This window comes from Papilio xuthus, unplaced genomic scaffold, assembly GCF_000836235.2.
Source record: "Papilio xuthus unplaced genomic scaffold, Pxut_1.1 DF828952.1, whole genome shotgun sequence".
NCBI lineage: Eukaryota > Metazoa > Arthropoda > Insecta > Lepidoptera > Papilionidae > Papilio > Papilio xuthus.
In genome coordinates, this window is record NW_013529697.1 from 7,499,266 (window position 1) to 7,520,717 (window position 21,452).

Below are 21,452 nucleotides of genomic sequence, written 5' to 3' on the forward strand. Positions count from 1 at the left end.
AAAGCTCGCCATTCGCGCCAAAGGATTCTAACTAATAATGTCTAAAATTAGTAACATTACTACTACAAGGATACTTCGGAGCGTCATCATCCACTGATCTATTCCATCTCTGGAAAGTGGGGAAAAGATGTATGAGAACTCTGCACACTAGGACTGAGAAAATAGACTTTAGGACAAGTCTTACTTTAGGCCGCTCCATCACTCTAGTTAGCACTCTAGAATTCATTAAAATATCACTTTTATAATACTAGCTGTTGCCCGCAACTCCGTTCGCGTTGAATTAAAAAAAAATAATGAGTAGCTTGTATGTTCTTTAGACTTTGTGCTACAGCTATGCCGAATTATAAAGAGATCCATTTCGTTATTATATATATATATATAATAGCTGTCGCCCGCGACTCCGTCCGCGCGGGTTTAAAAATAGATGTTGGCCGATTCTCAGACCTAGACAATATGCTCACAAAATTTCATGAGAATCGGTCAAGAGGTTTCGGAGGAGTATGGGAACGAAAATTGTGACACGAGAATTTTATATAGAAGACTAGCGGACCCGACAGACGTTGTCCTGTCTACACGTCTTTAATTTGAATAAATTAATATGAAGTTAATATTTGATGAAAATTGTGAATCTAAACCATTCCCAGATCCCCTTGAACACACACAAAAAATTTCATCAAAATCGGTCCAGTCGTTTGAGAGAAGTTCAGTGACATACACAATCACAGAAGAATTATATATATAAAGATATTACGTTTCACTATAATGGAAACCAGTGTAACAAAGAAATGAAGTATAAAATACTAAAGGAGATTGAATTTCCTTCGAATATTTATCTTATAAAATCGAATTTAGAAAGAACGCGTTACGACTGAGCGAGCTATTTGTGGATAATTACCTAGAGGATAAGAAGCAAAGGGAAAGTTAGCGCCGAGCGGACTAATTTATTTCTAAATTTCAACGATTTGAAAACAGACGTCCCAATTTCCCGCTAGAGGGAGCTTCGAAACAATTATACTCCCCTTTTTATTACATTTAAGGCTTTTTTATTATCACAATACAAAATGGACGAATAAAAAGCCTAAATCGAAAACAAGATATTACTCATTAATTTGGTACAATAAAATCACAGATAGAAACTTTTTAAACAACGTCGGTGTCGTCGTCGTTTAAAGAGCGTCGGTGGCTCAGGGGTCAAGCACTTGACTTGTAATCCGCAGGTCCTGGGTTCGAATCCCGCCACGTGTTTTTCGATTTTTCGATCTTACGGTGAAAGAAAACATCGTGATGTAACCTGCACATATCTGAGAACAAATTCAAAGATATGTGTGAATTCAACCAACCCGCACTTGGCCATTGGTTGACTATGGCCTAGTCACAACTAACTTAGGGTAGGCACCGAGCCCTTCAGTGGAGAGGTATAGTGAGCTGATGATGATGACTTTTAAAGAGATATTTACTGTTGGTTTCTGAGATCAATCTCTCTGAATAAATACATCGTCGTCCCTGTCATTATCTTTAAGAAAACACACGTAACAATATGTTTTATACGGGCATTTTAGTCTCAGAAACCCACGGTTAAACTATAATTAATACATTTACAATAAATAAATATAATATAACCATAACTTAAAAATAATATTTGAAGTAAATTACTCAATAGTGTTAAGAATAATCCTCAGTGTGAAGTCGGTACTCTTAGACATAAAATACTGTTCCATTGGCAGATTAATTCAATTCCACTAGCAGCTAAGCTGGTTTCAACCCAATTATTACCACTAAATGTACAAGGTTTAACCTCAATTAGTGACTGTGAGACTAAAGCTGATTATACTCCGTATTGGCCATTTTTCTTCCACTAAATTAAGGTTTTAAAGTTGTTAAATATAAATGAATACTTTTAGTATTCATTAAATCTCGAAAGAGGACTAATTTATTAAATTGAGATGGCAGGACACTCAAGTCTTTTCTTACAGTGGGTGTCTGAGAATTAAGTCTTACTAATATTATAAATTCGAATGTATGGATGGGTGTTTGTTTGAAGGTATTTATGGAACGGCTGAACAGATTTTGATGAAATTTGGCACATATGTAGAACATAATCTGCAAGAACAGATAGGCGACTTATATTTTGACTAATTATGCGCGGACAGAGGTGCAGGCGACAGCTAGTCTCTGTATAAAGCATCGACATCTTTAACAAAACAGAGAAAGCAACAGTTTTTAAACGGAAATTTTGGTCTTAGAAATCGTTTGCAGCAAGCCGTGGCAACATATATAACTGAAGTTGCTACGAAGGCTGAGATACTGCAAGAAAAGTTTTATCCACCTTTCAAACGCACTATTCATCTTATTAACCAAAAATGTATCTATTGTTCGACATATCATCATCATCATCAGCTCACTATACGTCCCCACCGAGGGGCTCGGAGCCTACCCTAAGTTAGGGGTTCGACATATACCAGATCTAAATTTAGATACAGGTATAGATTTATACCTCTAGACATAGCGTCCGGAGACTCTGTGTGAGTTTTGAGTAATATATATGAGGGGGCGTGAAGTCTGGAAGACACAGAGGTCGCTCCCAGTGTCGACCAGGAACTGTGTCTTGGATTTGCGATCGGTGACGAATAGGCGACCAGTTGAAGAGGGGCAATCGTCGGCCGTCATTAACGATTTCCTTCCAGTTTTTTTTCCCATTTATTCCGACTTGAAGTCACATGGAGGGCAGCACTTGGTCGCCTTATCGGCGAACTTAAAGTGGTACCAGCAGACTGGGTGGCGCCGGTAGCTGGACTGGGACCTCGTTGAAGAACGCTGACGATCGCGTAGTCGGGACCTGCTCCTTGATCTGCCGCTTCGCTGTCTGATGGCCAGCTGTTGGACCTCTTTTCGTAAAGCAGCGATCTCCCTGGCCAAGTCGACATTCTCACTCTGCCGGCTGGTTGATGCCACCTGAGGTGTCCAGGGGACTAGGTCATTGATCCTATCTGCTATATCCGCCATCTCTTCAATCGTGGTAGAAGTCTGTCCAGCCAAGACTGTTTGAATGCCGGTAGGTAACAGGCTGACCCAAACTGTCTTCAAAAAGTCGGTTGAAATTTGCGACCCGCCTAAGCTCTCGAGGTGCCGAGAAAACTGTAACGGCTTCCTGTCACCCATCTCTTCATGCATCAGCAGCTGCGTCAACTTCTTTTCTTTGGATGCAGTCAGCCTTTTTATCAGCTCCGTTTTCAGCTTTTCAAATTTGTTGGTGGAGGGTGGATTAATAATTAAATCCTTGACCTCTTTGGAGTACAGGTTTCCAAGCTGGCCAATGGCGTAATTAAATTTGGTCGAGTCACTGGTGATGCCAGCAATGCTAAACTGACCTTCCACTTGTGCAAACCATATCTCGGGTTCCTCCGGCCAAAACGGTGGTATGCGAATTCCAACCTTACATACATGGGCAGAAGGGTTATTTCGCAAAATCCGTGCCTCCTGGAATTCGTCTTTGGTGTTGCTCATCTTTATGCTCCTCGGGGTCACCAATGAGGGGGGGTGACGTGGTGTCACCTCTGTGTGGGGGTGTGTGTGAAAGGTGATGTGAAGGGTGAGTGCGGCAACAGGTGAAATGAGGCCATCGTTATATTCACAACACGGTTTATTATTACACACAGTCCACAACAAATAATAAGAAGGAGAGTACAACACTGAGAAGAAGAATACAAGTAGGAGAAAGAGAAATACACAAATTGAGACAACAACGGAACAAGTTGCGTAATCGAGAAGCGTGGTATATCGCGGGCGCTGCAGAACTCCACTGTCGTTTCGCGCGTAAGCAAAACCGGTCAGGACCCCCGCTCAGCTGTGCGTTGCAATTCGAATTTGCCAATCAGAGGTCAACAAATCGACGTGACGTCGACCACTCGTCATGCACCCGTGTTTATGTGTATGTGTTGTAGTATGCGTGTTATGTATGTGTGTGTACGTACGTATGACTGTGTAGTGTTTGGGAATAGGAGGTCACCTACATATATATATGGGCAGGATCCATTTTTTTTTTTCAAATTATAAATACGTTAATAAAGCAATAAATCCATATATGTATTATTTGCCTAGCTTATGAGGATGTCCCCTAAAATTTCATTCTTCTAACATGCTTGATTACGGATATTATTTTTATCGCTTTAAATAACTCATAGCTCTTTTAATAGGCTACAGAAAATTATTATAATAATGATATTAAAAGCATGAAATGGATTTAACAGGTAACATTAATTCGACGAGTTCATCCGCAGCTGGTATAATTCAGCATAATTAAAAGCTGCCTGTCATATTCATTGTTAATGAGATTAAACCATTCTTTTGTGTTAAGGTAAGAGCAGTACACCGCTTGGAATTAAAATATCCGATCCGTGTACGACTGTCCTTATAAATAAAAAAATGGGACACACCTGCACTCAAAACCTTTCGATCAATTTTTTTTTTTAAATCCGAGCACCAATGACGGAGTTACTCGGTAACACACATAAAAACATACAGACGAATTGATAACCTCTTCCTTTTTGAAGTCGGTTAAAAATTGTAAAATACAAAGTATATATTGTCTTGTATAGCTAAATGTCAAATATATAGATTTGGTCCGCCATCTTGAAAATCAGCAATCTTGACAAACTGAAGAAAGCTATGGCGAAATGTCCGCGACCTGTCCTTTGTACGAATCTTTATGCCATTGTATTGACGCTTAGCGACTAAAAATTGCCGGGTTTTGAAGATTTAAGTTACCTTTCCAAGGGCCAACTGTATATAATTTTAGAGGCGCGGTTTCCTTACAAAGTCAAGTGTAATGATTAGTGAGGGAATATAAATAGCGAAATTTTAAGTAAGGCAAGTGTTGCGCCAGTACACTGGCATGGTTGGATTTTCTTCCTAACAATAGTTACCAAATAAAACCTTCGTAAACAGAATTCCGAAGAGGGATGGTGAAACAATTCCATTTGTATATTCGAAGATTTTTAATTTACGAGCGGAAAGCAGTTAAAGGGATCCTGGCGAAATTGAAATCTTCATAATTCTATTCAATCATCTTTTCTTATTAATCTTTTATTTTTAGAACAGAAAGGTTTTTGCCCGACTGATTTCTATCAGTTATTTAAATATTATTGTCTATTTTCGTAAAAATATTGTTAGCTTCTAAAGGCTCTGGAACACGTCTCTTGAGACATCTAGAACCGATACCTCTTTATATATATAATTCTTCTGTGAGTGTGTATGTCACTGAACTTCTCTCAAACGACTGGACCGATGTTGATAACATTTTTTGTGTGTGTTCAAGGGGATCTGGGAATGGTTTAGATTCACAATTTTGTCCGCTGGACAATGTTTTTTTAATTAATTTTTAATTTATCAGTAGTTGTTGATTTTGGAATGTTATACATTGGATCCGAAAGACGGCGCTACCATCGCAGTGTCAAATTGTCAGACAACGTCTGTCGGGTACGCTAGTATTATCTATTTTCGTAAAAATATTGTTAGCTTCTAAAGGTTCTGGAACACGTCTCTTGAGACATCTAGAACCGATACTATACATAAACTTTGTTAGAAGTTATCAGCTTATTTGTACAACATCAGTACTTAGAGAATCTTAATCTTATTTATCTGTAATATAAAAATGAATCGTAAAATATGTTTGTAAGCACATAAGTCAACAACGTCTGGACCAATTTGGCCAATTCTTTTTTTTTCAAATGTTCGTTGAAGTTCAAATATTTTACGGCGAGAAAAATTCGAATAATTGCCGGGAACTATTTTTTTTTTCATTTCACGCGGTCGGAGTCGCGGGCAACAGCTAGTCTTATATATAAAATTCTCGTGTCACAATGTTCGTTCCCGTACTCCTCCAAAACGGCTTAACCGATTCTCATGAAATTTTGTGAGCATATTGAGTTGGTCTGAGAATCGGCCAACATCTATTTTTAATCCCGCGCGGACGGAGTCACGGGCGACAGCTAGTTGTTAATATAAATGCGAAAGTTGAAATGTATGGATGACTATTTGTTTATTGTAACTCCGTTAGAAAAACTTTTGGACATTCTTTTAGTATAACTAATTTTTAATTTATAAAATAATGATTACTTAATAACTTCGCTGTGAAATATACATTAAGTTAAAAAAAACAATTGTGTTCTTTCAAATCGTTACATTTGATAAAAAGAGAGTAAAACTTAACGCTTAATGATTTCACTTCGGGAAAGAAAATTAATTTCCGTCGGAGGATACGACGTCACTCGAAGGTATGTCCTTTTATTACATTCGACTGAAAGCATTGGATTTATAGCTTAAGAGCCAATAAAATTTTATCGTTTTAACTAGCTATACGGCCAAATTGAAACTAGGAACTTTTAACGATTTAATCGAGACCAATATGAGTCGAAAGATGGCATATTTAATAAAATATTCAATATAGTTTAATCTTACTAATATTATAAATGCGAATGTTTAGATGTATGGATGTTTGTTTGAAGGTATATCCAGAACGGCTGCATGAATCTCGCTGAAATTTGGCATAGATGTGGAACATAGTCTGGAACACTAATTATGTTTTATTTTAATTCTCCGCGGACGGAGTCTCGGTCGATAGCTAGTGCAAGGAATAAAAAATATATTAAAATCTAATTCTTTAAAAAATGACGTTTTACGATAATAGATGGCGGTAATTAAAATTTATCGTAATGAATATTCCATGATTTTTAAAATACGAATGCGCGTGTTAATCCTACATATCCTCCCTATGAAAGGATAATAAACCAAACATACCTGACCGTCATTAAAAGGTGAATATTAAATTTCCCGCCTCCGCAGACTATTAATACCGCGTCATTACAACGGCCATTGCTGTGACGTCACACGTCGGTTCCCGGGCTAATCCTCGCCGCAGCGTATTTTATTACCACAGATAATAAATTATTTGATGTCAGTCGTAAGGATGCGTTTATTAATTTTATAATTAACTATACTCGTTACAAGTATAGCTAACAGCTGTCAAAGCAAAATACAACTTGAACCAACTAGTTCAAGTAAATCCGACGATCATAACCACTCCAGAGACTAAAGCAGAAAACATTTTTACAAGAATTTCTTATCATCGTGTTGATTGTTACGATATAATTTGTCTAAGATTTGTGCAGCGCCTCTATCGGTCATAAAGGGAACTAAGAAACTTCCGAACGCAAACGTCATTTTGACATACAACTTTAACGACCAAAAAGACGTTTATGTTTCGAAAGTTAAAGAACGTTTCTCAACGAAATAAAGTCCATTTATTTATTAGATTTTGATTTTCCATTAAAACGTTTTACATGTATTTTAACTGTGTTTTATACAACTAAAAACAAACACTACGGCCATCAATAGCCTGTACATGGAGTGTAATTATTGAGTGGATTGAGTAAATTTTCCTTCATATATCAAATATTCGAGTCTAGACAAATGACTTGCTAAAATGGCAAGGCCTAAACTTAATGGGCGATGTTCCCAAGCGTATATTAAATGTCCCGACACCATTAAATCGTTTGATGTCATTAATAATACAGGCATATGGCCATTAGAGTACGTGTTAGATGGCCAATAACATTTAAGATTTAATATTTTACCATATTTGTTATTTTATTATCTCACTAGCTGTCGCCCGCGACTTCATCAGCGCGGGATTTAAAATAAAACTTAATTATTAGCCTATGGGTATTCCAGACTATGTTCTACATGTATACCAAATTTCAACTCGATCCGTTCAGCCGTTCTCTTGATACCTTCAAACGTCCATCCATCTCATCATACATACCATACATACCATCGTTCATTTGTATTTATAATATTAGTAACATAAGATTTCTTATGATATTCACTATTTCAGAGACTTGATAGAACAAAAAATACTTTTATGTCAAAAAAAAACATTGGATGGATTAATTATATCGAAGGATTCTTTTAAAGTGTTAAATAAATTTTACGAGTTAATAAAAGTACGCGACCTTTCTCCGGCCCAAGTAAACCCTTTTCTATATAGTTTTATGATCTAACTACAAAGACTGCTATGCTGATAAAAAGGCAAAGTATTTCGTACAAAGAATATATTACTTTGCTATAGAATTTTTACACACAAGCTTCTTTTTTAATGTTTATTACTTCTTAAATATTATAATTATTAATCCTATTTCCTACTAACTCCTCGCTCTATATGTTTCACAATTTTTCCAATAAAATTTTAAATATAATTAATAAATTGAAAATAACGCCATCTAGTTATTTTTTCTAATCTTGATTGTCAGATCTATCGGAATCATCGAGCAAGAGAGTAGTATCAATCCTGGGTCTGTTCGAGTTGACAGTGGGGGACGTGCCGCGAGCAGAGGGCGCCTCTGAGCTGGCGGCCGCACGGCTGGCTGTCAGCCATGTCAACCAGCGGGAACTGCTGCCAGGATACACGCTGCATCTCATCACTAATGATACCAAGGTTTGCTCGTTGCAACTTTTTGTTGGTATTTTAAAATTCATATTTTGTGGTTGCTCGTCTGTAACTTCGAGTGCATTTCTGCGATGAAGGGTCCATTGAGCATGCTAAAAAGGGTCCCATCACCATAACCTAAGCCTAAAATTGGGTACCGTTATTCCCAGCGGTCATATACTTTGGACAGCGCAAAATCAGACCAAAATTGTTGTGTGTACTCTGTAAATATGAAATAATGTGTGTTCAGTGTGACCCCGGCGTGGGCGTGGACCGGTTCTTCCACGCACTATACACGGAGCGCTCAGCACGTATGCTCATGCTGCTCGGCAGCGCTTGCTCCGACGTCACTGAGAGCATCGCCAAGATCGTCCCCTACTGGAACATTGTACAGGTACTACTGTTAATATCTTTAATTAACAATAGCAACCGAAAAGATAGTATGAGATTTTCGATAAAGCACACCAAAAACTCATACTAATTTCGCCGTAATTGAGGATGATGGTACGAAAGTGTTTGTCTCAAATAATAGGCACAAAGTTGCTATTAGTAACCAAAAGTTAACAGACACATTTTATTTTAACCTGCAATATCTGATGAGCCAATTTGCCTGCTTGGCTGGTGAAAGACGAGAGTGTTCTCCTTAAAAACTATTAAGGGAAGAATGAAAGGAATAAAATGACTTACTCAGGGGAAGGCTAGACTGTCTCTGTCTATTAAAATAAGAAATACATGTTGTTAATGCATCAGTTCAGCTTAGAATAAACTTGATCTGAAAATAGTAATAAATTTAAGAATATAAAATACCCCGAAATAAACAAATAAATTTTTTTATCTCTATGATTACTTTCCGACTTGCATAGAATAACTTTTAAATAGATCAATGTTATCTGAAAAGTTTAAGCAAAATAAGCTCCCAGAGCGAGGCTCAAAGCTCTCGCGAAAAGACAACAAAGATCGTCTTACACTTACATTTAAAGTTCGCCAATTGAAAAGTTCAAGTAACACAAATAAAAGCTTTTAAACATCACACATATTTTCTGTGCTTAAATTTTACGGAGGTTATATGTAAATTTTATAGATAGAGCCTTGTAAAGGAGTTTGCGGTATTTCTTATTAGCTTTGTTTTTTAATAATAATGATTGTTTACTTACAAGTCTAGGGATAAAAATGAAATCAGCTAGTTTAAGTAAAACAACTAGAATTAAGTTCAATCTTTTTTAAACTAAATAAAATATGAAAAGCTCCGTTTGAAAAAAAAAAATAATTTACAATGTAGGCAATACTATAAACAATCCAAGCAAGTAATGCCGAAGAAAAGTTACATTTTTTTTATATCATAAGGTGGCAAACGAGCGAGCGGCCACCTGAATTCGCTGAAATAGCGAAGTGGCCGTTGTACATAGACATACGCAATGGCATATGCGGTGCCCACCTTTAATCAACGGAGGAGAAGATGCACAGAAAGAAAATATCGTCCCTTTCCATGCATCCCCTCATCCGGAAAGTCCACTTCCACTTCCCACCCTTTCCTTATAAGAAAAAGGGTGGGAAGGGGAAGAGGACTAAATTAGGCCTCCGGGACGCACACTCATCAGACGAAACGCGGAATTGCTTCCACTTCACGCCTGTCTTCTGCGTGGTCGTGGTATCTCACCGGGCGAACCGGGCCAATTCGTGCGAAGATATTAAAGCGGGGTCTACCACTGTTACTGTTACATCAGCCAATTCGCCAGAAAAAACTTTGAGCCTGAAGAATAGAGTACCTATAATTTCTTATTCCTAACAATGCAATATTCCGTAAGTTCAACAACCAGTATTCTCAAGAATCTGGATTTCTCGCTTTGATAAGATCGAAAATCTATAACGAAAGTAACTCGAAAAGATAGCAATAAGATTTCTGTATTACTGGCAATAAATTTAAAAAGCAAATAACTGTGCGAATTAAGTGACGTCACCTATTTTTAAAATCATTTACAGTGAGTTTCTTAGACGGAAATCACTGTATAGAACATGTCATCATCCCTGTCATTATCGTTGACGAAACGGAGACAGTGATATGTTTTGAACAGAGATTTTGGTATCAAAAAACTACGGTTAATATTATATATCACGAGCAAAAATATATTTGTATGCTCTTGTCAGGATACTCCCCTCTAGCTCGGAGAGATTTGTTTAGGGTTTTGTGTATTTTGTTATTGTGATATTAAAAACTAAATATGCGCTAAAGTAATTATCATCGAAAATAACTGGAGCATGAAAACGTCGTCCCTTGAGAACATAATTACATCCAGTAATCGCAGTGAAAGCCCATCCGCTAATGGATTTCTCAAAAATCTCTGTCTGAATCTGTTGCTCTGCGTCTACAAGTCATAAACACAAGCTCTTCTTAAATATGATTAAAATACCCTAAAAACAAATATTTTAAAGATATAAAAGTATTCATCAAAATTTTGTAACAAATTGTCACCGGCAAATTAACAGTCTGTTTAACAATTACGTCTTAATAGCTGTCACCCGCGACTCCGTCCGCTTGGATACATAAAAAAAATAATATATACATAGAGAAGTTAAATAAAAAGCATATCAAGGCGTAAATTCGAAAAAAAAAATAGTATCCTATGTCCGTCTCCTGGCTCCTCACCAATTTTCACATATCGGTAAAGCCGTTCTTGAGTTATAAATAGTGTAACTAACACAACTTTCTTTTATATATAGATTACTAAGTAGCTGTCGACCGCGACTACGTTCGCCAGGATTTAAAGGAAAAACTTAATAAGTAGCCTATGTGTTCTTCCACATTATGTTGTACATATGCGCCACATTTCAGCGAGGTCCATGCAGCTGTTCTAGAGATACGCTTTAACAAACATACATGCGTACATCCAAATATTCGCATTTATAATATTAGTAAGATTTATGACATTTTTGACGGAAATCCGTCGCCGGAAAGTTACAATATTTTTTGTATAATTTTGACTTCAGTTAATAGTACATTTAGTTAGCGTAAAGTTTGTACACTAAATCATTTCTAGAAACTATAATTTTTATTAAACACTTGATAGACGCGTTGAGTTTTATTGTGTCAATATAAAATAAAGAATCGCACAAGTCGTGCTCTTATCAAGCATTAACTTTATATCAACTTTTTAACGAACAAAGAAATCGAGTAGAAAGTTTTCGGCCACGAGGAAATTTCTCATTTCTTTGATTCTTTCCACTTAGAGTTTTAGCGACGTTAAGTTACATCTTTTGTATATGTCCCCTCACTTAAGTTACGACAAAGTGATGAAAGAAACTTACTTAAGGAGGTGATTAATCAACTTGTAATTTTTTAATACTATTATTATATATATATTTTGCACATTTAATTGGCAACACGATTGGCTGGAGAGTTAGACATAGTGCATTCGATATGAAGCGATTCCATAGCGAACTTCAAAAATGTATAGAACTGACGCGTGACAATCACGTGACTTTTCAAAAATTATAGTCAGTTCTGTACATTTTTGAAGTCCGTTATGGAATCGCATCGAAGCGAATGTACTTTATCTAGCCCCGTTAGTCAAACCGGTGAAATACCACGACCAAGAGAAGAAAGGCTTGAATGCGCGCGTTTCCCCTTTTCTGTTTAGAAAAGAATGGGTAAGGGAATAGGAAGGGGTTTTGATAAAGGATGGGACGCATAGGAAGAGGATATATCCATTTTGTCTATTCAAAATCTACTTTGAATCCTTGTGTATACCCTTATCAGAATACTTAGGTGGATTATGCGTCAGAAAAAATGGTATACGATTTGACAAATACATCATGTGGCGCCGTATACTGCTATATACTTTTTGTTTGTACTAAACAAACTAACTAAACAAAACGACTGTTTGTAGAGTTAGCAAATTTCGTAGAACAAAAGCAAACAATACAAGCAAAGCTCTGTTAAAATGACAAACGCAGGCTTTCGCCGGCGGCCGGCGGGCTTTTATTACAAAACAGTTCGTCAGCTACAGACTGACTTGCAAATGCCAATCACTAATACATTGTTTCAATACTCTACAAAGCTGTAATGACAAGTTATTAAAAGTTCCAACCGTAATACAACGATCACACAGACGAAAAACATGAAGTCACCTTCTGACCATCTTAATATTTTAAATGCGAAAGTTTAGATGGATGGATGAATGTTATTTAGAAGGTAATCGCCGGAAAGGCTCCAGAAAAGTAGGCTACTTATTAAAAGGTTTTTATTAATTCTGAATGGAAGGAGGCGCAGGCGACAGCTAGTTTTGTAATTAGGATAGGATGGGAAGGATTTGTCCGATAGGTTGTGTAGGAAAGGGAAGCGTCCTTTTTCTGTACAACCTCTCTTTAGGTTCATAAAAGTAGACGACGCATCTGTTATCTTTCATCTTCTAACATATTTTAATAGAATATTCCTATTTATAAGGACCTATTATTGAACACCTCTTTACTATTGAGCACCTACTTTGTAAAAAAAAATGCTGATGGTCTTCCTTGAAATATATAATAATACATCAAGACTTTGGTAATATATTTTCTAGGTGTCATTCGGGTCAACGTCACCAGCACTAAGTGACCGCTCAGAATTTCCGCTCTTCTGTAGAACTGTGGCCCCGGACTCGTCGCACAACCCGGCAAGGATTGCCTTTATAAGGTAACCTTAACAAGTCGAAATATCCTACACAAAGAGGATCTTAATAATGAGTAATTAATTAAATTTAAAGATGATAGTACGCTTTAAAAAGAATACAGTAATTTGATTCCAAGATTCTTGTAATTAATCTTCTGTTTCACGTCACATTTGCGCAAATTGAAAATTCGATTTATTTTTACCGCCTAATTAAGGCTGACAGATTCTTTTTAATGCCTATTAATCATAATTAAATGATACTTAATTGAAATATTAATTATCCTCCTTATATGTTAAGTAAACTTTCATTAATAAATAATAAAATTAATATTTATCACTGTCTGGTTTCTGAAGTCCTTTCATGCTTAACAACTTTATGGTGCGATAACTTTAAAAGATGCGTATCCGAATCATATCAGTTTTAATACGTCGAAACTTAAATTGAACTATTAAGCGGCTTCAAAATTATTAAAAGGAAATAAGATACTTAAAAACACAGTTACAGTTAATCTTTTAAGAAAACTGTTGAACTACTGGATAATGAAAAAATAAATACGAACTTCAGAAACCTGATATAAGACATCAATAGTTTTAAAAATCTGTGTGTTAATGATGAAAAATTAGCAAAATAACGTATATTCCAAGTTGGTATAAGATTGATAAATGAATTTCAGATAACACTAAAACATCCCTTCGTAAAATAATATTCAACTTATTATGTAACAATTCTTAATATCAAAACAATCCTTAAGACGAGGAGAAACATGTATTAAAGTATGTAAACACAACATTTATTATCAAAAACAAAATATCATAATCATAACACGCTCGTCAAACGAGAAAATATGTCAGAAACAAATCTTGTTACGAACTTCCAAGATGTCGAAACAAAATAATTTCTCGATTAACTGACACAATCGTAAAATTTACAAATTCCAATAACATAATTTACATGATTAAATTCAACTTTGAATATTTTATTAGTAATAGTCTATTATTAATAACAGACTCACTACGATAAAAAGATACCACGCTATGTTATTGTAATTTACCAAAACATAAAAACATAGCACGTAGCATATCAACCTTCAAACATACAACCGTTTGGATGAAATGACTCCTAACTCAATTGCATACACGGTGTTCACAGACAACACGGTTGGGACACAGTGACAGCATTCTCACAGAATGAGGAGGTGTACTCTTTAGCTGTGAACGAGCTGGTGACGCAACTGGAGGCAGCCAACATCACCTGCGCCGCGTCCATCACCTTCGCTGAGTCAGACTTCAAAGAACAACTGCAACAACTAAAGGTTTCACGTAATTTCAAACTCAATACACTTGTAATTAATTACTAAATTAAGACCCACCCGGAGTAGCTGAGAACAGGAGCTGTCAGAAGGGGATAAAAAACTATCAAAATTTCACTAACTGCTGTTGAGTCATAAATCGAGTATTAAGAGAGTAAAAGAGGTTTAAGTTACCATTTAATTACTCTATGGCAGTAAAATTGTCTCTTTCTCTTCTACATGTTCACAGAAATTGGATATCCGCATAATTATTGGCAGTTTCTCGCAAGAAATGGTGCCGAAGATATTTTGCGAGGTGAGTTGAAATCCGCAATTATAGCTGCCAGTGTGTTGTAAAATTGTCAAATTTAAAAATTATTCATCCAGTCCATTACTTAGATATAATTTACTATCAAAATTAAAAAAAAAAATTAAAATCTAAACGTTGTCCACTACATCCACGTTTTCGATTACGGTCAGATTTACGGCAGAGAATTAGAATTTCCATTTGATGCGATCCTAGTCTGGCACACACCTCTCGCTTCTTACATTCGTGTTTGTTTACTTATTTATTTCATAATTGAGATGTGGTGTCGAGATCGCAGGCGTTCAGGCTGGGCATGTACGGCGGAGAGTATGCGTGGCTTGTTGCGGGCGTTCCGCCTCGACCGCGAGGTGCCGCACCCTGCGCCCGCGCACAGCTCGCTCGTGCCCTCGAGGGGCTCGTCTCGGTCACTGCACATAGGGGTATCGCTGGCGATGCCGTCTCTTATTCTGGTTTAGTAAGTACTTACTTTCAAATTAGCCAACTACTAATTAATTACATGAAGTTAACAATAAAATATTTCTCAGCCTTATCACTTCCGATATTACTTAATGACTCATAGACGCAAATAACTCTCATCGTCCATCCAAAGCTTCATAAAGGTCACCTAATATATTCAAATACCTTGCGTGCTCTATCAGTGTACCGAACAACATAAATATTTCTGATTCTTCCTAACTGTTTACAGACAAACAAAATGTTCCATCGTGAAATGGAAGGGTTCGGAGTAGCGGTATCTCGTTTCGCTCCGCATACTTACGACGCGGTGTGGGCTATAGCCCTAACTCTCAGCAGAGCAGAGCTACTCTGGAGGAATGCGGAGACACTCAATACTACAGGCAATAGACCACTGAGTTTAAGTCACTTTGACTACGATCGGAAAGACATGGCCGAAGAATTCCTCAATCAATTCGCAAACCTCAGCTTTTTAGGAATATCTGTAAGTTATATTTTCAGATAGAACTAATGTAGACCAGGTACCAAAAGGTAGCATACTTCAGCTGCATACTTTTTTATAAGTACCATTATTGTTACGTTTTAGACATTCTGACTTACTATATTTTATACTTACTCTTATTGTAGCAGAGAGTAAAGAACCCATTCCTATTTTAAGCGACAAAATTAGAAATTCTTACCAAAATCCTAAAACTTAATATGAACCAAATAAGAGGCAAGCTTTTATTGATAAAATAATACCCTCGAAAAAATTATTCGACGAATTTGTTTGAGCACAGCGGCCGGAATACATAATAAGGAATATTTTTTCAGGGACCCGTGGCCTTCAACGGGGCTGATAGAATCGGAATGTCGGCCTTCTATCAAATACAAGGTATGAAACAAACCCCAATTTAATGTAAGACATTTTTTTCTTTATCCGTAAGCTTTCAAACATGACTATGAAATAAGGGTGCTGTTAAAATTTATTAAGCATAAGAAAAAGATCCTATTCATTGGTCGAATATTCCACAGTTCATCTTAGTCAGTAATAATAAAAAAAATCTGGGGTTATTGACTATTTGAATACACTAATAATATAAAATAACATACTTTACTGTAACCACTTACTATAAATATGAGCAAAACTAAGTTTTAAAAAGTTACAGTCAAAGATGGATAGTTGAATAATCACTGACCTTCCTATAGTTTAGCCTTTACTCTAATAAACCTAAACTCTAATAAATACCTTCCCAAGGTGGACGACCGAAAACTGTGGCGTTATATACTCATGGGCGCGAAGTTACATGTCCTGAGTGCACGCGGCCACATTGGGCGGGTGGCATTCCGACAGCGCGCAGAGTGTTGGTGCTGCGAGTGGACTCGGTGTGGGCGCCCGCGCGGTTGGCCGTCGCCGCATTAGCCGCTGCCGGTGTGGCACTAGCGCTAGCGTTTTTGGCATTCAACTTGCATTATAGTAAACGAAGGTAGGTAGATATGGCTTCTAGAGCTTTATATGTCCGTCTTCTCTCTAAATTTCGTCCTCGGTTCCGATCCACAGACGTGAGTGGCACTGGACCTGATCCATTACTTCAAAGTTGATCTGCTATGAGATATTTGCTAGTTCTTAACGTCTCCATAAATTTATTTCTGCAGATCAATAAAGCTTTCATCTCCTCGTCTTAACAATATGACTCTGATCGGATGTGTGCTGGTGTACACGGCGGTGGCACTGCTTGGAGTCGACAACGCCACGTTACCTTCTTTCGTGCCATTCTCCGCGATGTGTACCGTAAGTATAGCATCTCCCAACTTTATTCTGAGGCTGATGCCAGAGTATAAATCGATCTGTATGAACCACTATGAGAATAGGCAATTATTGTCTTACGGTACATTTGATACCACTTTGTTTCTTTCCAGGGTAGAGTCTACATCCTTTCGGCGGGATTCTCTTTAGCATTTGGATCAATGTTTGCTAAGACTTATAGAGTTCATCGAATTTTTATAAGGTGAGTTTGACCTTTTACAAATATCAGTCTAAAATTTAAAAGTAAAATTAAAAAGCAATAGTTTTTTTTGTTTTACTTACAGCAATCGCAGTGGTGTTTGCAAAACAAAGCTCCTTCAAGATACGCCGTTGATATCTCTGGTATGCGCGCTGTTGCTCATCGATGCACTGATAGTGACGTTGTGGGCTATCCTCGACCCGATGGAGCGCCACCTCAAAAACCTTACCATAGAAATCAGCGCCACAGACCGAAGCGTCGTCTACCAGCCACAGGTTTGTTATAACAGGCCAAGATGTCAGAAAGACACTTAATTATAGCATAATAGCGTACCGCTTATCGGAAAACTCTAATTCCATAGTAGTTTTCTACCTTGCATACCCGCAATCTTGAAGGTTGTATTTCCCTTTTTCTACTCCATTTTGACTTTAGATTTAGAATTTATGTTTTAAATAATTGTCATTATATTACAAATGTATCGAAAATCATAGAAAATTATGACAATGATAAACTCAGCAGACATAAATCTCTTCCAGATAGAAGTGTGCAAATCACAAAACATGACTGGCTGGCTGTGCGCACTGTACGCTTATAAAGGGCTGTTGCTGATCGTGGGCGTGTATATGGCGTGGGAGACACGTCACGTCAAGATCTCCGCCCTCAATGACTCCAAGTACATCGGCATCAGCGTCTACTCCGTTGTCATCACCAGCACCAGCGTCGTCGTTATTGGAACCATCATCTCCGAGAGAGCTACCTTAGCTTACATAACTATCACCAGTCTAATCCTCATCGCGACCACATCAACTCTATGTCTTCTTTTCCTGCCCAAGATTATTGCTATAAGAAGTAAAAGTATGTATATCTTAATATGAAACTTCTCTTATAATAGTCTCTATTTCATGAAGAACAAATCTACGTGATGACAGCTAAGTCACTTCCTTTTGTAATAAGTCTAGATATTTTTATCATGCATAATTTTAGCAAAATCTATTAGTACAACATCATAGCCATCATTGCAGATTAGAAGAGATTTTTAAAAACTAGCAGCACAGGCACTTCATTATTTCTTCTTCAAAGTGTTTTCAGAGTATTTAAAGGATTTTGTATTTGACTTAGACTAAGAAATATTAGTGCAAGTTTTCATGTTAAGATTTCCAAACAGCAGCAACAAGTTTGCTGTTTTTTAGATCTTTACACTAAGTTAGTGTTATGAAAGAATCAATGTGAAATATGATATTCCAGCGGAAGATGATCCAGTAATACAGAGTATGGGTTTAAGACTGGAATGTAAGACGAGAAGATTCGTCACCGACGAGACTCAAGAGCTACACTTTAGAATCGAGATACAGAACAGAGTGTACAAGCGCGAGGTGGCAGCACTCGACAGAGAGATCGGCAGGTTAGAGAGGCTGCTCGCAGAACCCTTGGAATCTGCAAGCTCGAGTGCCTCTGTAGTACTACATAGACGGGTAAGTACACCTTATTGATTTTATTTTACAAGGTGATCAAGAAGACAAGTTCGAAGGTGACATAACATAAAGATCACACGATCGTTTAAGTTCCCATTGTTCAAGAGTTTACTTACTTAGAGGAATGTGCAAGGAGTTTCAAACATAGCAATTTTTTTTTAGACAATCATCTTCGTTTAGCATCACGCGGCTACTGTAAACATTAAAGTAAACCACTATAGATAAATTAGAAGTTTTATGATTAGAAATAGATTTCATTATTTAATAGAGTGTTGGTAGTTTTTCAAGTTTAGCATTACATTAAACCAAATTGTATTGACAACTTATCAATTAACTTTTTATAAATCTTTCAGACTGAACTAAATACAGTAGAGGAAGAAAGCAAAGGCAATGGGGGGTTGGAGAAGAGAACGCCAAGCATCAGCGGTGGACTGCCCATGCTTCTGCTGTCTGTGCTGCCGCCGGTCATCCCGCGCGCCAGCTGGCCTTCTGCCGAGGCTTGCCGCGCCAGGAACTCAGTAAGCTTTAGCTCGCAACCCAAACTAAACTATAGGAAATCTCAGCCGGCAATAGACCTCTACAACCTCTGCCTAAACAAAAGAGACGAGAACCACGGCTTCCTCAGTAGATTAAAAAATTTCTTCGGTAGTAGACCATCGAGTAGAAAAGCGTCCACCATGTCCATAGCGGACCCCACCGGGCAGAGCATCGCGGCTGCGCTTCGTATGCACGTGGGTATGATAGCCGGCCTCGTGCCTGGTAATAGAAAGCACTCCATGGTCCTCTCATGTAACACCCTTAACGTGCCCAACCCGGAGCTAAAATTGAGAAGAGAATCGTACGCAAAAAGCGGCCCCATAATCAGAATCATTGACGACGAACCATCTTGTTCGAAATACTCGTCCGAAAGGAGTATATCGTCGACAAACAAATACGTCGCGGAGCCCGAGACCCGAGTAAACTTCGTCCTACCCACCAGTCATAGAAAAGCGATGTCCCATCAGAACTCCAGTGAGAGGATAAAAGGTTCACCGAGGTTTCCTCACAGGATAGCTCCGAGCGCGGCCAGCCTCTCCACGCTGGACGGACGGAGGAAAACGAGCGCCGACAGTGTCTTTAACATATCCCAAGGTGTGTTTGACGAACAGCGAAGGTTCAGTCATCAGAACGTTTGTAACCAGAACCAGACCAGGGCTACGTTAGAGAGTAGGTGGAAATCTACAGAAGACGCAAGACCTGGACCTGCAGGGACCTGAATAAACTATATTTCATATTTTGTGTGCCAAGTTTGTAAACTACAAGCCAAAGTTATACATATACTCGTTATTTAATATAATGTAGGGAGTAGACTATAAATTTATTTTATTAATAGACTTTATTTCATAGTTCGTGTGAAAATATTCTGGCCTAGATATTAATGTAAAATATTTTCATATTAGACTATTAATTTTATATTTCATACCTGAATCATCCATAAAAAAATTCTACTAAATAAAGTTTTAAAGATTTTTTCAAATATTTTAGTCGAAAAAATTGTTTTTCGAATTTTTTAGAACGGCCACTTTCATTTCTATTCCCTATTCATTCTTTTGTAAAAAAATTTTAAAAAGTAAAAAATTCTAACTGCATTAGTATATAAAATTATACACAATACATTATTAATCATATCAAAATGTATTTAAGACATCTTAAAAGTATTTTAAAAGCAATATTATTGTATGTTATATACTAGAATTAAAATATTAGGTATTAGCAGAATTTCGGAGAACTATTTTCGTTTAAGGTATTTTTAGATACATTAGTGTTTCTGTCCTTTATAACTTTTAAGCATTATTCACACAGAAGAGTATAAAAGGTAAAATTAAATTAGTTTTGGAGACTTATACAGAATATTATTTGACATTTATAAAGAATACATGATAAAATTGCCAACAAGGATATCTAATCTGGTGATCAGTTTGACAGCTGACGTATCGCTATGAAGTATTGTATTAATTTTGTATGAAAATTGAAGATTAATGTTTAATTTAAACGATTGTCAGTGTCGGAACGTACGCGCATAACGAACTATGAACTATCGAAAATCGGTGTTGTAATAAATTAAATCAAACAAATAAATCCGACGATTTAGGTATTTTAATATATTTTGTATTCTTCTGTGTGATTTGTACTTTAAGGTTAATATAGTGTTCAATATTTACAAACTAAAATATAATTATCAACGGTTCTAATGTAAATATTCGTATGTTTAAAAGCGAATTTTAAGAAATTAAAACATGATTAATTACGCTGCATGCAAAATATGTCATAGACAATCGATTTTCTTTTTAATCAACATAAATTAGTTACCTATGCTTTCAGTCAAGTAATAAAAAAAAACATAAAACATCGTATGAAAAAAAAAATTATGGGATACGACTATTTACATGGGAGACATTGATATATCAATGGGTGTAACAAATGTATTATCAAATATGTATATTTGTGATTAAATTTATAGAACACGATTGGTTTCCTTAAATAATCACTAATCCCAAGTCTGAAATTTACAAAATCATATTTTAATCCAACTGTGGGGTTAGACAAAGTGCATTCGTTCCGAAGCAATTTTATAACGAACTTCAAAAATGTATAGAACTGACAATAATTTTCGAGAAGTCACGTAATCGTCGTGGATCAGTTCCAATCATTTTTGAAGTTCGCTATGGAGTCACTTCAGGTCGAATGTATTTTGTCTAGCCACACTGGGCGTTTAGTTTAGTATGAATTTAAAAAAATTTTAGGTAGGAACATAATTT

The 21,452-nt window shown here is 36.8% G+C and overlaps 2 protein-coding genes across 2 annotated transcripts; one reads left to right on the forward strand and one right to left on the reverse strand.

The window, feature by feature from the left end:
- Positions 1 to 2,697: 2,697 nt before the first annotated feature.
- Positions 2,698 to 3,504, reverse strand: LOC106123720 (uncharacterized). The gene has a single exon (XM_013320133.1). The coding sequence runs from the start codon at positions 3,502 to 3,504 to the stop codon at positions 2,698 to 2,700; it is 807 nt and encodes a 268-aa protein (XP_013175587.1).
- Positions 3,505 to 4,234: 730 nt separating this feature from the next.
- On the forward strand, positions 4,235 to 20,059 carry GABA-B-R3 (gamma-aminobutyric acid type B receptor subunit 3). The gene is made up of 16 exons (XM_013320139.1): positions 4,235 to 4,247; positions 8,307 to 8,491; positions 8,733 to 8,876; positions 13,039 to 13,151; positions 14,278 to 14,440; positions 14,667 to 14,732; positions 15,022 to 15,198; positions 15,430 to 15,681; positions 16,011 to 16,071; positions 16,435 to 16,663; positions 16,833 to 16,968; positions 17,097 to 17,185; positions 17,268 to 17,457; positions 17,719 to 18,037; positions 18,428 to 18,654; positions 19,008 to 20,059. Exons 1-16 carry the CDS (start codon positions 4,235 to 4,237, stop codon positions 19,908 to 19,910), a joined length of 3,267 nt encoding a protein of 1,088 aa, XP_013175593.1. The 3' UTR covers positions 19,911 to 20,059.
- The last annotated feature ends 1,393 nt before the right edge of the window (positions 20,060 to 21,452 follow it).

What these genes read in the sequence shown, in the direction of transcription:
- LOC106123720 (XM_013320133.1), bottom strand. Translation starts at nt 3,504, where the DNA reads ATGAGCAACACCAAAGACGAATTCCAGGAGGCACGGATTTTGCGAAAT.
- GABA-B-R3 (XM_013320139.1), top strand. An exon ending in CCTACTGGAACATTGTACAG is followed by an intron (nt 8,877 to 13,038) that starts GTACTACTGTTA and finishes TATATTTTCTAG; the next exon opens with GTGTCATTCGGGTCAACGTC. An exon ending in AACAACTGCAACAACTAAAG is followed by an intron (nt 14,441 to 14,666) that starts GTTTCACGTAAT and finishes ACATGTTCACAG; the next exon opens with AAATTGGATATCCGCATAAT.